Genomic DNA, 13,787 nt, shown 5'->3' with positions numbered 1-13,787 from the left:
GCAGAGCTTGTGTGGCCTGGGGTGAGGGTTAGGCTGCCACCTATCCCTGCCCTGCTGCAGGCCCACTAGGAACACCCCCACTTGTCCCTTTGTCAGCATCCTCCTCTCTGATGCAGCAGACTCCAGCTATAATTTTGGTACCGCATCTTGGCTCATGTCTCTCATGCTCTTCAAACCTCCACAAGGTGCCTCTGTGCTCCCCCACTCTCCTTCTCCCCTCCTGCCTTGCTGCAGCAGCAGTGGCGTCTTCAGGGTGGCCTTGGTTGGCTTGACCCCCGGCGCAGCAGAGGAGCCCCTAGCAGCTGCTGCCTGAGCTGATAGCATCAGATCAGGGACCAGTGGAAGAAAGTGCTGCAACCAGTGTGTGCTAAGCATTGAACGACAAAGCAGGGGTTGCGTGCAGTGTTTTCTGTACGTGTGCATGTACCTTCCTTTGCAAAAGTCCCTGAGGCATGAACGTTGTCTCAGATGACCTTCTTCAGGAACATTACCCTGGGTGACCTGTAGGATTTTTCTCTCTCTTTTTGCCCTTTTTTTTTTTTTTTTAAATTAAAAAAAAAAATCTTAGAAACTAGACAAAGCAAAAAAAAACCTCCTATGAGTTCAAAGCTTTATTTATGGCTTTCTGATGTCCTTATGCTCAAAGTATGGGAATCTAAGTCTCCTGGACAGCTGCTGTGGTTGTTGAAAGTTCTCCTACAAACCTGAAGAGTAGCTGCAACCCAGCTAGGCAAGGGATGTGTTTTGATGTTTGTTTTACTTCTCCTCTTTGGGGACATGGTAGTAAGAGTCAGAAGATGAACTACACAGAGCAGACTGCTCAGTTACAGGTTGGAGCTCTTAGGATTCACTTGGTAGAGGCAGTCTTCATGGTGTGCTGTGCTTGGAAGATCAGTTGCAGAGGAAAAGTGGGACTGATGCAGCAGTCCCTGACCTCTGAAAATCCAGTGGAGCAGGTGCCAGGTTTGATGCCCGTGGAAACTGGTGTGAGTTTAGGGCTGACTGGGGTTAGAGGGTAATGTTTGTTTTCCCCCTGGGAATAGGAGCGGTTTTAAAAGAGGAGTTTGGAATTTTTGCAATGTCTTCCTCAAACAACAGCGTATGGCATTGCGGGCTGGAAAGTGTAATTGAAGCTCCTATCTTCCTGTGCCTGTCTGCTTTTTGCTTCTGTGTGGCATATACCTTTCATTTTTGATACTTTATCTAAAGTGAAGAGTGGCTTTAATGTAGCAAGATGTTGTTGCAACATGAAAATTAATTCATGGTAACAATGTCAGGGAGGTGGGTCTTTATTTCATTCTTCTTATGTAAGAAACGGATTTTTGTGTCACTGGAATGCATCTCATCTGGGGCTTAAGCTGTTAGGGAGAGGTGTGATGAGCTTACTATAATAGATTACTTTGGGGTTCAAAAAATAATAGTCACAGTTGTATGTATGTAGTTTTAGTAGTACATATGTATATTTCAATATTACAGGGCTAAATAGTGGTACTAGACAATCCAGCAGGAATTTTGCTGTTTGAATATATTGAGACTCGGTATTTTTTGTGATGTATTGTGAAAATAAATTTTAATAGTGTTTAAAGTGATGGAAGTGTGTCTAGCTGAGCCTGTGTCCCTTCTGAGGCAGCAGCATGGATTGTGCTCAGCTTTATAGTGACGACACACCTCAGTCCAGAGCACAAAAATCCTTGGCAAAGTTTCTTATGTCAGTGTTACTCAGCTGAGCTTAGCACCAGAGCTGCAGTGACAGTTTGCTCTCATGTTACCCAGCGGTGAAGTTGCTTTAATAAATAGTATGCAATTAAGTTACTTTGCAAAATTCCTCTGGACTGAACTGTTATCTGGAGGAGACTTTCATTGCTGAGTTTGGGGTAGTGACTCAGTAAAAGTTATCTGTGGAATACTAAATTTGGAGGTGTAACCAGGAGGTTGCCATGATAACAAATACTAGAACTTGCTTTCTGGGAAGTGCTTGTAATTTTTCCATTGATGGCCATTAAATGGCTCAAGATAAATGAAACTTTTTCTTAGAACTAACATGGTCTCCATGTGCTCCTCCAGGGTTTTACAGACTTGCTAGTGATGAAATGAAGAAGGGAAATGCAAATTAGCCCCAGCCATACAAACAGTACACTGCTTTTTTTTTATATTGCTTCTTATTTTTGCCATTGAAATATTTACTTAACTTGGCTTCTATGCATCTTTCTATAAAATATTTACCCAGTAACTCTTTGTATAAACATGTTTAAAATTTTGCATTGATTTTTTTTTTTTCTTGGCACTTTCAAAGATTTCCTGATGCACAGCATGATCACACAATTGCTGGTAGAGCTTTTATTGTAAGTGGCCTAAAACAGCTCTGTGTATTTATGTTGAAAATTGGGACTCAAACCCAGAAGCTAAAGGATAACAATACAATGTGTTAATTTCTTACCCTCCGTGAATTGCTTATTTATAAAAGTCCATGTTCTGCAGCTTAGTTTTTACAAATAGAGCTTTTTTTCCCATTTCAAACTTCCTCTGAAGTTTGTCCATATCATCTGTTTTAAAAAAGCTGCTGTTTCCATAAATCTCCCCTAATGTCCCTTAGCCTTTTTTCACCGTTTCTTTGCAATTCCCAGAGGTTTTGATTTGCTTTGTGAATGACACAATGATCTAGTAATGGGAGCCTAGAAGAGCAAGCCAGGGACATGGGAGTCCTCCCCACGGATGTTTTCTGCGCGGCTGCATCCTCTTTTTCCCTCCCCTGCTCTTGCTTTCCTGTATGCGCTTACCCCTCCAAGTTACCAGCTTACCTCTCAGCTTCACCAGCTTTGGGATTTTAATGGGGACACTCTGCTGAGAATTTTTCAGGTTTAATGTTTGCAAAGCAAATAAATCCATCGTAAAAATCAGTCTTGCCTGAGTCTTTGGCTCTCCTAATTTTTTTTTTAATGTGACAGAGTAGGGAAAGGGACCTAAAATAAGTTTTTAATCAATTAATGATGCTTTTCCTGAACATCATCTATGTGCATGCAGCCCTAGGAATACAAGCTAAAACTGTGCTTTTGGACTTATTTTGTTTAATCTCTGGAACAGCTTTGGTTTGTCTGCATTTCTTTGCTTTGTCCCCTTTTACACTATCTGTCTGGCTCTAGACAGGATTTACTGAAGAACAAAACTGAGTATGTCATATACAAATACAGCACGTGTTCAGATAAGCACAAGAGTCACAGCTAAGGATGCTTATGCTAAGAGGTAGAATAATTAAATCAGCTTTTAGATGATGTCTAGAAAAGCCCTTCCTTGTTCAAATACATCAGGGTGTGGTGTGTTTGGTGTTTTTCTTTTTTTTTCTTTGCATTTTTAGTAGAGATCATAAAATCTTTGGAGGATTAAGTCACACCCTTTATATAAATACATGCAGTGTATTTAAGAGCCTGACTTGCAGAAATACTGATTGTATTAACTTCATATTGAGCTCGAGGAATAGTTGTAGGTACCTCCCTCCTCTAAGGGAAGGTATTTAAAAAGTTGAGGAGGCTTATTAGCTTAAGTGCCTTGTTAGCTGCTTGTGCTATTTTCCATCATAGTGTCAAGGTAAAAATTACTTGGGGAGAAAAAATTGTTCCAAGCATGCTTAATTCAGTTCAGTGAATGTGACACCTCCTCTGTCATTGTTATTTATTTATGAAAATGACAGCGAGTTGGGCACCTGTCAAAAGCAGAGGGATACGTGACAGCACTTTCTGTTATGGGAACGTTTTACTTTGTTAAAATGCTGTAGCTGCTGGTGAGCATATTACTGAAAAGATTTCTCTCATTGTGTTGGACAAACTCATGGTAGTTTTAAGTCCTTTTGCTCCCACCATGAGGTAGTGGAGATGCAATTCACTCTGGTTTTGGTGTAGCTTAAGAAATCGCTGTATACTTTCCTGTAATTTATGTAGCTATCATTAAAACTGCTGTTTTTAATGAAACTTCATTTACATCTTCTCCCACTGGAGACAGCTGTAGGTTAAGACTGGCCTGACTAAGCTGTGCCAAAGGTAGGAGTAAGGAGTTTTTTACATGCTGATTAATTCTCTTTTGCTCCTTTGGGAATATCTGGTATTGCTTAAATTGATTGCTGTAAGCAATATGGCAACATTTTTGACCTTCTAAACTGAAATTCAGCAAAAAAAAAATAAAGAAAAAGATAAGCCTTGGTGTTTCAGTTTTACGTAACCCTACAGTGATAAAAAATACAGAGGTGTCATCTTCTGTGGTGGTGGTGTTGGCTGGTGAACTCAAACCCTTGGACAGAGATGGAATCGGGGAACGTGGTAGTTGTCCACTCCCTGCATGGAGAAAGTATTGGGTGAGAATCTGTTTTTCTTTCTCCCCAATCTGACTTCTGATCTCTCCCATGGCCTGGCTTTGTGAATCAGAGCACCAATTCCTGGCCTTTGGTAGGTGTTGCCCATCCGCGCTGTTGTGTAGCTAAAGGCAGAGGTAGCCTCCCATATGTGTACTTTCCGCGGAGCTCTGTGGGAGGTGCGAAGCCAAGGCTGTTTGTGGCTCTCTGAAGTTCAGGTACAGATGTGGGGTGCCAGGTGACCCGGTGGGGCTGCCTTTGTCGCTCGAAGGCCAGACTGCTCAGCTGTCCCCTCTCGCCCCACCTCCAGGTCCGCTCTTCCTTCCCTCGCTCCGCATATTCCCCCAAGATATGATAATGAGGCAGGTGCCCTGTATTGCAGCTTTCTGTGAGCGTGAGAAACGGCAGTGGGTTTAGAAAAGCTGGAGCCCAGAGGAGGAGGAGGAGGCATTTCTTCTGAACCTGTTGGCAGCCCCGTCAGTCTCGGCGTTGGGCACACCGCGCAGCCCTCCAGCTGCCCAAGGGAGAATAAAGCGGGGAGCAGATTTGCTGTGCCCCGAATTAGCCTGCCGTGACCGTGGGACCCCGTGAGGGCCGCAAGAGGCGTGGGCGGCGAGGCCTGGCGCGGGCGGTGGGCTGCAGGCTGACCTCCCCGGCGGCGGGCCGGCCGCCTCATTGAGATGCAGGGCACAGGCAGTGCCTCCGCAGCTGTACGCTGGAGGCGGCCGAGGAGGCATCCAGAGAGGGGCCAAAAAGAAAATCATCAAAGAACCAGCCCCCTTCGCTGCGCCTCTGAATAGGCAGACAAACCAGAGGTCCTTCTCTCTCCACGAGTGTGTTGGGAAAGACATTAGCATAACCTCCTTTTTTTCCTCTTTTTTCCTCCCCCTTTTCTTTCTTTTCCTTTTTCCTTTCTTCAAGCTACCAAAACCCTGGCACCGTGTTTAAATATCTTGTTTTGACAGTTTGTTGAGGAAAGAGAAGAGTGTCCCACCAGCCTGATGGGTGTCTCTGCAGCTATTTTTTTTTTTTTTTTTTTTAAAATACATATTTGAAAGAAAAGATTTCATTTGGGTCACCCTGGACTTAATTGTTTGGTGTCAAGTTGTTAAGATCCAGAATTAGCTTGCCGCATTTGGAAAGGACTTGCTTCCGAGTGCTTTAGAAATGCAAAGGCAAGTTTTCAAGTCCGGCTTTCTTTTTTCCAAATCTGTTTTGATTTCAGCTGTTTTTGAAGCAAGCGGACACTTACCCTATTTACTCAAGCAGCAGAAACTAACTATAAATCCCCGTCCCACTCTTCAGCACACGTGAGATGGCAGCTTCTGAAAGCTTCTCGTCTTTAAGGAAGCTGGCATCTGTTTCACGGAAACCTTATTAGGCCGACAGGATGCGGACCCTTTCTTGTGACCATTGAAGGCTCAGGAAGGAGTCAGTCCGCCTTGGACTGGTGGCACGTTAGCACTGCGACTGGCACACCTTCCGTGTTTCCCTCGGACGGTTCAGGGCTGCACGATCGAGGAACATCTTCGGAGCGTGTGGGACCATAGAGAAGGCTTGCCTAACTGAAAAGCTCCAATATTTTGAGTGTTAACCTTAATTGTAATTAATGGTGCTGCTTCTGATGCTCAGAGCAGAAAGTTTAATGCATTATTTATCCATAGATTTGTGGTAGCTACTTGAGTGCATTTCATATCACTGAGACCTTGTTTTCAGGTTGTTCTGGTTACTTTGGAGCATAAGAAAGTTAATAGCTGGTCCAGTGCTTTTGTACATATCAGGGGTATCATTGGATACTGACTTGGTTAACCTAATGATATTTTTTTTTCCAAACAATTGGTATTTATGAGTTGATTTAAAAAAAAAACAAAACGACCAACAACAAAACAGAGGCTTCTTAAATATAGTCTGTTCTGAATTAAAGGGTGTGGTGTTGGCTTTGAATGAGCTTGATGCAGCAACAAGCATGCAGCAGTTGGTAAATAAAGATGGATTTTCTTTTGTTCTGCTGGTGCTTGCTGCTCATTATTCTCCACTTACCCCGTGAGCTTCCCAGGGAGTGGCAGCTGTTTCTGATGTTAGACACTCTATCAGTGGTAGACAGCTCCAGATTCGGTGAGATACTGTTGTGGGGAGGAGAGGAAAATAACCTAACCCTGCATTATTGTAAATCCTCAGTAGAATTAACTTTTCATGAACCAAAAGAGTTTTGTGTTTAACTTTTCCTGAAATATTCAGGCGTAAGTGTGCTTCGCAGTACGTGTTGCTGTAGAAAAGCTTTTCTGGAATGAGATGGATTTACATTCTAAGTGTGTGTTAAGTATTTTAATGTGCAGTGTGTGGGGGTAGACACAAAGCAATAAAGGGAAATCGGTCTATAACAATCTTAGTGGATATTTCCAGATATATACAGTTTGGGAATCTTTGCAATTTGGAAATTGCTTGGAGTAAACAGAATGGTACATAAAGATTTTAAATAATAAAGCTAGCAGGCTACAGAGGAGTCTATTTGGTTCCAGGATTTTATATGTAGGATTTATAACCCATGCTTTTGCTTTCCTGTCTCTGCAGTGTTAGCATTCTGTTACTGAAAACAAAGAAGGCTCTGCCAGGGCATTACACAAGCAATGAATCACAGAGGAAAAAATGTTTTGCTTTGTAAATTGTTCACTTTTCCATGGTGGTTAGTTTTTTTTTTGTTTTGTTTTGTTGGTTTTTTTAGTGTTGTCTGATAGAATTTGCCACACATGCTTGCATTTACTGAACGCGGTACAATCCTTCTAGTGTGACTACATAACTACTAATATTAGTGACTTCAAGTAACTTCTTGCTTATGATTCTTAAAAACAAAACCGCAACAGGAACAAAAAACACGGGGCAGAAATTGAAACAGCTCAGTTCACTCTTCAGGCACGACAGCTTACTGAGTGTATCAGAGGAAGGAAAAGGTGTTAATGTTTTTCAGTCAGCTTTGTCCCAGCGGTTCCACATAATTATTTTTTGTCTGTATTGACAAACTCCTTGTCTACCTAAAATACTCAGATTTGCTGTTGTGACAAATGTAGCCCTTCTCACTTTAGCTGATCAGAAAAAAAACTAGTTTCTTAAAATGTACAAATTGCGTATTCTTCTTGATGACTGCATTGGTGATTCTGTGTTTTGGAACTTGTGTAGAGGAACAATAGTTTGCTCAGGCTTGAATGTAAAATTATATTTACAGATTGTCTAGTTGGGAAGTCATACACCAGGCAGCATCTTGCCACTTTGCTGCAAGGTACTGAAGTATAACCTCAGTGTGTTATATAATAAATTTTATACCACAGATGCTGCAGTGTGCCTCACACTGTCCTTGGCAAGAGCAATAATTAATAACATGTATGCTTGCAATAGTACAGTATTCATTAAGCTCCAGACATGTGGAAAAAGTTTGAAATCATGTTACTTATTTGCACATTAAAAAGGTGGATCAGGAACCAGAACCAGCTAAAGCAATGAATAAAGGAAGGTCCAAGTGGAATGGTCCTTGCCAAATGCCTGGCAGTAATGAAATCCTTGATTTTTCACATAGAGTGAAGAAAGAGTGAGTGTGGAGGAGGATGCTATATATGTATGGAATACACAATTTTAAAGACTGTGATTAATCCTGTTAGATGATGTGTTTCTAGCAGAGAAACAGATCGGTGGAATAAAGCTGTAAGAAAGTATGAGAGCCAAACATAAGCATCTAATCTAAGAGGAAGAGTCTCTTGTGACAGGACAGTGTAATTTTGTGTAAAATTATTCATACTTCACTGAAAATAACCAGATAATAATTTCAGAATCTGCAAAAAGTAAATGTCTCCTCTGCAAATACCGATGGGGAAGACATGTAGCATAGATAAGGGAGCAAGGGAAATGGAAACTCTCTGTCTTGCCCCTCCTCAGATATTTTTCATCCCATCCAATTTGGATTTAGTCCTAAATGCAGGTATGGTAAGGGACATGTGATGGTTCCTAGGTCTCCTGGCAGTGCTTTATGCAAAAGAAGGAAATACCAACGAGTCACGTATGTAACAGTGCGTTCTAAATTTGTGATAGTCTGGGCAGCCACCTCCCTGACCTGCTTACCTGGCCAACCTCTCATCAAGAGCTAGGCTGAGCATGCCATGTGTCGTCTTGTCCCTGTAGTCACATCTGTGGTGTTATAGTAATGAGATTGGAGTAATCTCACTGATCTGGGCTGAGTTGGACTGATAATTTAAATGTGAAAGGCTTCACAATCTCCTACTGATCCCAGAAAGTTTTCAGCTTTTAATTAAGGTCAGAATTAAAAAGATGATGATAAGAAAACCTTCTACATTTACTGCCTGGATTATAAATGTTAAGACATGACAGCTATAGGCTACTTCTGAAATTCCTAAAGTGATGGTGACATTTTTGTAAACCCCTTATAGATGAGCGTAACACAGCTGTGACAGACTTCTCTAAAAGAAAGGCTGAGAAGGTCTGTGCTCCTTTTCTTCTTGTCTTTCTTGCCTCACGCCCTGTTTCATCAGTGCTAAAGGATGTTTTCTGCAGACATGACTGCTGGCAAGCTAGCTCTGCGCAACTCTCTCCACTGGTTCAGTAACTTGGTTTTTTGCTTTAGATTAGAAAATTAAAAGCCTAATGAGTGCTGAACAGCTGAAAGCAGCAGCTAGGGCTGTGTGCACCCATGGCTGTGTGGCACGGGCATTGGGGTTGCTTGTGCTTCTGTGTGTGGGAGAGAAAAGTGTGAGTCTGAATGAGTGTGAGTTCTTCTGAAATGACACAGCTGGTACCCGAAGGAGGTTGAAACTGCACTGCAGAAGGAGAGGAGGTCTGCGGGGAGAGGAAAGAGGCAAAGCAGCTGCAGGGGAGTTACTGGGGCAGGGTGCACATTGCTGGGAGAGAAAAAACCAGCGGAGAAGAGCTGAGCAGCAGGAAGAGAGGGTGTGAGCAGAGCCTGGGAGAACAGGAGAGCAGCAGAAGATTGCCAGAGCCAATAAATCTGGGGAGCCTTTTTTTTTTTTCTCACTGCTCCTCAGCGGTTGTATGAAGAGCTCGCCAGCAGATAAAACCGTGGGCACTGGGTACCAGCCGCTGCAGGGGCAGCATCACCCCGTGCGCAGGCGTGCTCCTGCTGTGGCAGACCAGAAAGAAGCTTGGCTCCTAGTCTGCTCCCTTGTCCTCTCCCTGATGTTGAACAAACAAGCAAGAAACCATACTGGAGGGAGCAAGGCATAGCTCTGCCCAGCTGCGGGTGCTTTGTAGTGACCGCTTGCTTTTTGGTGGGTGGTTGTTTTGTATTTTTTTTAATCAGTTGGAGGGGTAGGCAGAGTTGGAAAAGTGTGACTGGTTTGAATAGCACCTTGAGTAAGGCTATTGTGATTCAGCCGAATAGAAACATTACTGCAGGATCTTATAGGACTTGGGGGGCCCAGTGTAACACCACATAAAGCTGTTTGAGGTTCTGGGGAGACTGCCTGAGAAGGTGACAACATGAACAATGAGCCAAGGGGGAAGCTGAGGCACATTAATAAAGTCACCCAGAACAGCCCCAGGTGGAACCCTGGTCTTCCTTCCCTGAAGCCCAGCTGAGGAAATCCAGTGATCAACTCTTTCCTTTTTATTCTGCTGCTGGACATTTTGGATGTGGCCGTAACACACATAACTATCACCTGTGCAGATTACTCAGATGAGCAGTAGCATGGTGTAAGCAAGGGATGCTTTCTCTGACAAAGAAAGGTGGAATATCTTTTGGAATGGATGTTTGTTTTCTTCTTTGTGGTGGCTATACATCATCCAGTGTTTTCCCATTCATATTGTGATATATCATCTCGTGTTTCATGCTTGAGATGTTGTGAGAGGGGTGAATGATGTTATGTAACATAAGCAGAGAATTATCTTCTAATGTTCTAAAAGTGACTGTTGGTTTGATAAAGCAGTTGACTAATTAGTAAATTACCCATTGTTGTTTGAAATACTTGCGCTGCAAAATGTAAACGAAAAAAATTTCTCCACTTGTCAGTATGAAAAATGACAATAGCAAAAATAATACATAGGACATCTGCTCTGATTTTTTTTTTTAAATTTAAAATGCATTTAAGGCAGATGTTGCAGAATTTGAATGGAAATCGGAGTAGATGGAAGAACAAAACGTAGCTGTTTACCTTTTATGAAGTCCCATTTTTATGGTTAACATCGCTAGCAATATCTGACTCAGTGCCTGTATTTTTCCACTGTTTGTATTAGAATGAACAGAATGTTCTTAAAACTGCTGCTATGTCAGGATGACATATAGTTTCAATATTAAAAATAAAATTATTGGTGAGTCAGTGTTTCGGGGTGTTTTCTGATGTTCTCTCCCTTTGCCCATCCTTTCTTTCCAGGAGAGTACATAAAAACATGGAGGCCGCGGTATTTTCTTTTAAAGAACGATGGCACATTCATTGGCTACAAGGAACGACCGCAGGACGTTGACCAGCGAGAATCACCTTTAAATAACTTCTCAGTAGCTCGTAAGTGTTTTTACCTGTTCCCTCATCCAGTTTGGGCGTTGATGTCATCTTGCAGTCAGAAGACCACTAAGCTGCGTCAGTAAAATTCGAATCTGCCCAGAGCGATGTACCTAAACACTAAATGTGTTTGAGATGATAAAACCCTGCTGTGTTTCTCAGGAGTGACTGTGATGTGCAGGTTTGATGCTGTGCTTTTCCCCCTCCCCAGTCCCCCTCCAGTTTTCTACTAATTTACTCTTTCTGGTTATAGAATAAAATGGGTTTATTTGATAACATTTTGTATGTCTGCTATTCAGCAAGCTGCTTGAAAGTGAAAAGTAAGCCAGGTGCATGTCTCGGTACTTGGCAGGTAGGCACAGCCAAAGCATTTCAGCCTCTGTTCTGCTGCCAGATCTGGAGTCAAGTGGCGTTGACATAGGTCAAAGTTACTTGATTGTTAGCATAAGAGAATGCAGAGTGAGCGCTTGTTTTAATGAAACACGTTCAGTTTTTCTTAATTTTGAACACAAAACCATATTTCTTCTGTTAGAGCCAGCAAAAGGGTTTGGAAATAATAACACCTCCTAACCTCTGCACTCTGTCCTATGCAAACATTTCCGACTTTGCTCAGGTGCTGCAGCAGAGGATGTGATAGAAGACGCTGAAGATAATTTCCTTTTCTTGCTCATGTTTTTAACCTTTCACTGTATACTTCCAGCTTTTATTTTCTCCTGTTCTTAATCTTTCCTGTCTCATGATCTGCCTGTATCTCGTTCCACCACTTAAAAATAGATCATTGTGGCACCTGTTATTAACACAGATCTGTTCTGCCTTCCTGGTGACTAGTAGAAGTGAAGCTCTGCAGAGAGAAGGGGTAGGGGCTTTCCCTCTTCAGTACAGGGTAGCTTGAAATATATGGGGTTCATCTTTGTAGTTGACCTTCAAGCAGACAGATTTGTTTTGGAACACCCTGGCCCTAGAAGAGGGCTGGGCAGTACTAGGAGTTAATGCAGATGTTAATTTTTTTTCTGCTGGTAGCAACATATACCTGTTCTGACTGATGCTGGGAATAAATAATGGACATGCTGTGGCCTGGTGCCTCCGTGCAGGTTGCCAAGAGTGCTTTTGGGTTTTTGCCTTGTTTTTGAGAGAGGATTGTTGTAGTGTTTTCATTTTGGTAATGACACTATACTTTCCTCTTTAGACTGGTATCTCCTTATGGATCAAGAAGGTAAAGAAAAGCAGCGGAAAGCCATTAATTCATAAATTAATTCAGTATTTGGTCTGTAGCCAGAGGCTTTTAACAAATGCACTTTTTGCGGGACACTTCCATCCTGTTGCTGCTAACTGCATTACTTACCATAATTATTTACTGCAGCTCCGTGCTAAGGAGTAAAAAAAAGATGTATCCGTTGCCTTCTGTTAGTCGCAAGTTCCTTTCAAAATGGGTTAACTTAAATTGGTTTTCACAACAGGAATATGGTGCTTTTTTTGGCAGATTAAGCCCATCGGTCTTGGCATTTATAGATAAACAAGTTTGTTACCATGGTATTGGAGCATTGTCAAAAAAGATGTGACACATGCTTACAGAGTAAGGTGTAGCCCCTGTGAAGGGGGATTGCGGGGATGGTGGTGGGTGGAACGATGTTCTAGTGTTGGCTCTTACCTGGTGAACCAGTGGCAGGTTGGGGAAGGACTCAATGATTAGAGTGGGGGCCTCCTTGCTAGCAGTCATTATTGTGGCTTTGGGCTCACAGAAGCAGCTGTTGCCCCACCAGGATTTAATTTCTCATGTAGGCACTGGCATGCGGTGCTGCCAGCACCTGATGTGTGGTTCCCTTCTGGGTGCCCTCCACGCTTGTATCAATTGGATGTGTTTTGCACCACAAGTTTTCCCTTTGAACATGCCTGCCTGGTGTTTTCATTTGGGTTAAATTGTTGAGTTAGCGTGAGTGAACTCCAGCTGCCTCTGGAGGAAGGCTCAGGCCAGAACACAGCCTCATGCGCCTGTAGAAGCCTTCTGCCAGTGAAAGGTGGGGGAAATTTAGCTTAAATATTTTGTAAAAATTAATCCTTCCTGTGCCCCCCGAGATCATAATAGCCCTGACTTTTTTGTTAATTGGTGAATTAGGGATATTTTTTTTTTTTAAATGAGATGGCAGGCTGTCTCTGTCAGTCTGTTCTTTGGAAGTGGTCCCATGTTTCTGATTAAAATCTTTACCTTCTTCTGTTGTAAAATAGTGTAGGCTTTTTTATCTTTGCAAGTAAAAGGTGCTTTTTTTCATGACTAGGGGACTTTAGTGTACAGTTTTTTTACACTTTTAGTGTAAAATTCATATTGAGTGATTTTTGTCAACCCCTGAGAGGTAGGAGACACTCAGTCCAGGAGAAAACAGTGAAAGAAGGTAACACTTAATGATCTGTCCTTTCTCTTAACAGGTATGAGGAAAGTATTAGCAATAAATAAAGTGTGCTTTCTGTGCGCTTGACTCTCTTCTTTCTCCTACCCTAGCCTTTTCCTTTCAGTCTGTGAGGGGTTTTGATCATATGTCCTTGAAAACTTGTTTCTAGGACCCCCCAGTGTGTAAAGAGAGGCTCATATTTTTAGGTACCTTTTTCTCCACTTAACTTTACATTTAAAATAGCCATATATCTATGTTTTAAATTTAATAATATGTTGAAGGAGTTTATTTTCTTTGGAAGTTACCTGTTGGTGATTTATTTAAAAAAATAAACAAAGGCAGAAACCAAAATCAAAGCAAAACTTCTGAAAGATGGTGCCTGAGCATTTAACTGTGATTTTTGAGTCATATTTGTGTTCATGCTAGCAAGACAGAAGGAATAAAAAAGCCTGTACCTAAATAGTTCTGCTAGACCCTGCAGATAAATAACCAATAGAGCCTGTGTTGTGAATCTGCAAGTTAAGTAGCCTTCATACCGATTGTAATCTC

General features: G+C 42.1%; 1 protein-coding gene across 4 annotated transcripts in view; it reads left to right on the top strand.

Annotated features, from left to right (window-relative positions):
* Positions 1-13,787, top strand: part of AKT1 (AKT serine/threonine kinase 1) — a 74,775-nt gene that overhangs the window by 28,656 nt on the left and 32,332 nt on the right. For all 4 annotated transcript variants that reach the window (XM_055717070.1, XM_055717071.1, XM_055717068.1 and 1 more), the window contains one exon: positions 10,729-10,857. In XM_055717070.1, coding sequence (XP_055573045.1) covers positions 10,729-10,857 — 129 coding nt within the window. The remainder of the gene's footprint in view (positions 1-10,728; positions 10,858-13,787) is intronic.

The sequence above is a fragment of the Falco cherrug genome, chromosome 7 (genome assembly GCF_023634085.1).
Source record: "Falco cherrug isolate bFalChe1 chromosome 7, bFalChe1.pri, whole genome shotgun sequence".
NCBI lineage: Eukaryota > Metazoa > Chordata > Aves > Falconiformes > Falconidae > Falco > Falco cherrug.
The sequence above is the reverse complement of the archived record's forward strand: the minus strand, read 5'-3'. Positions and strand labels throughout refer to the sequence as shown.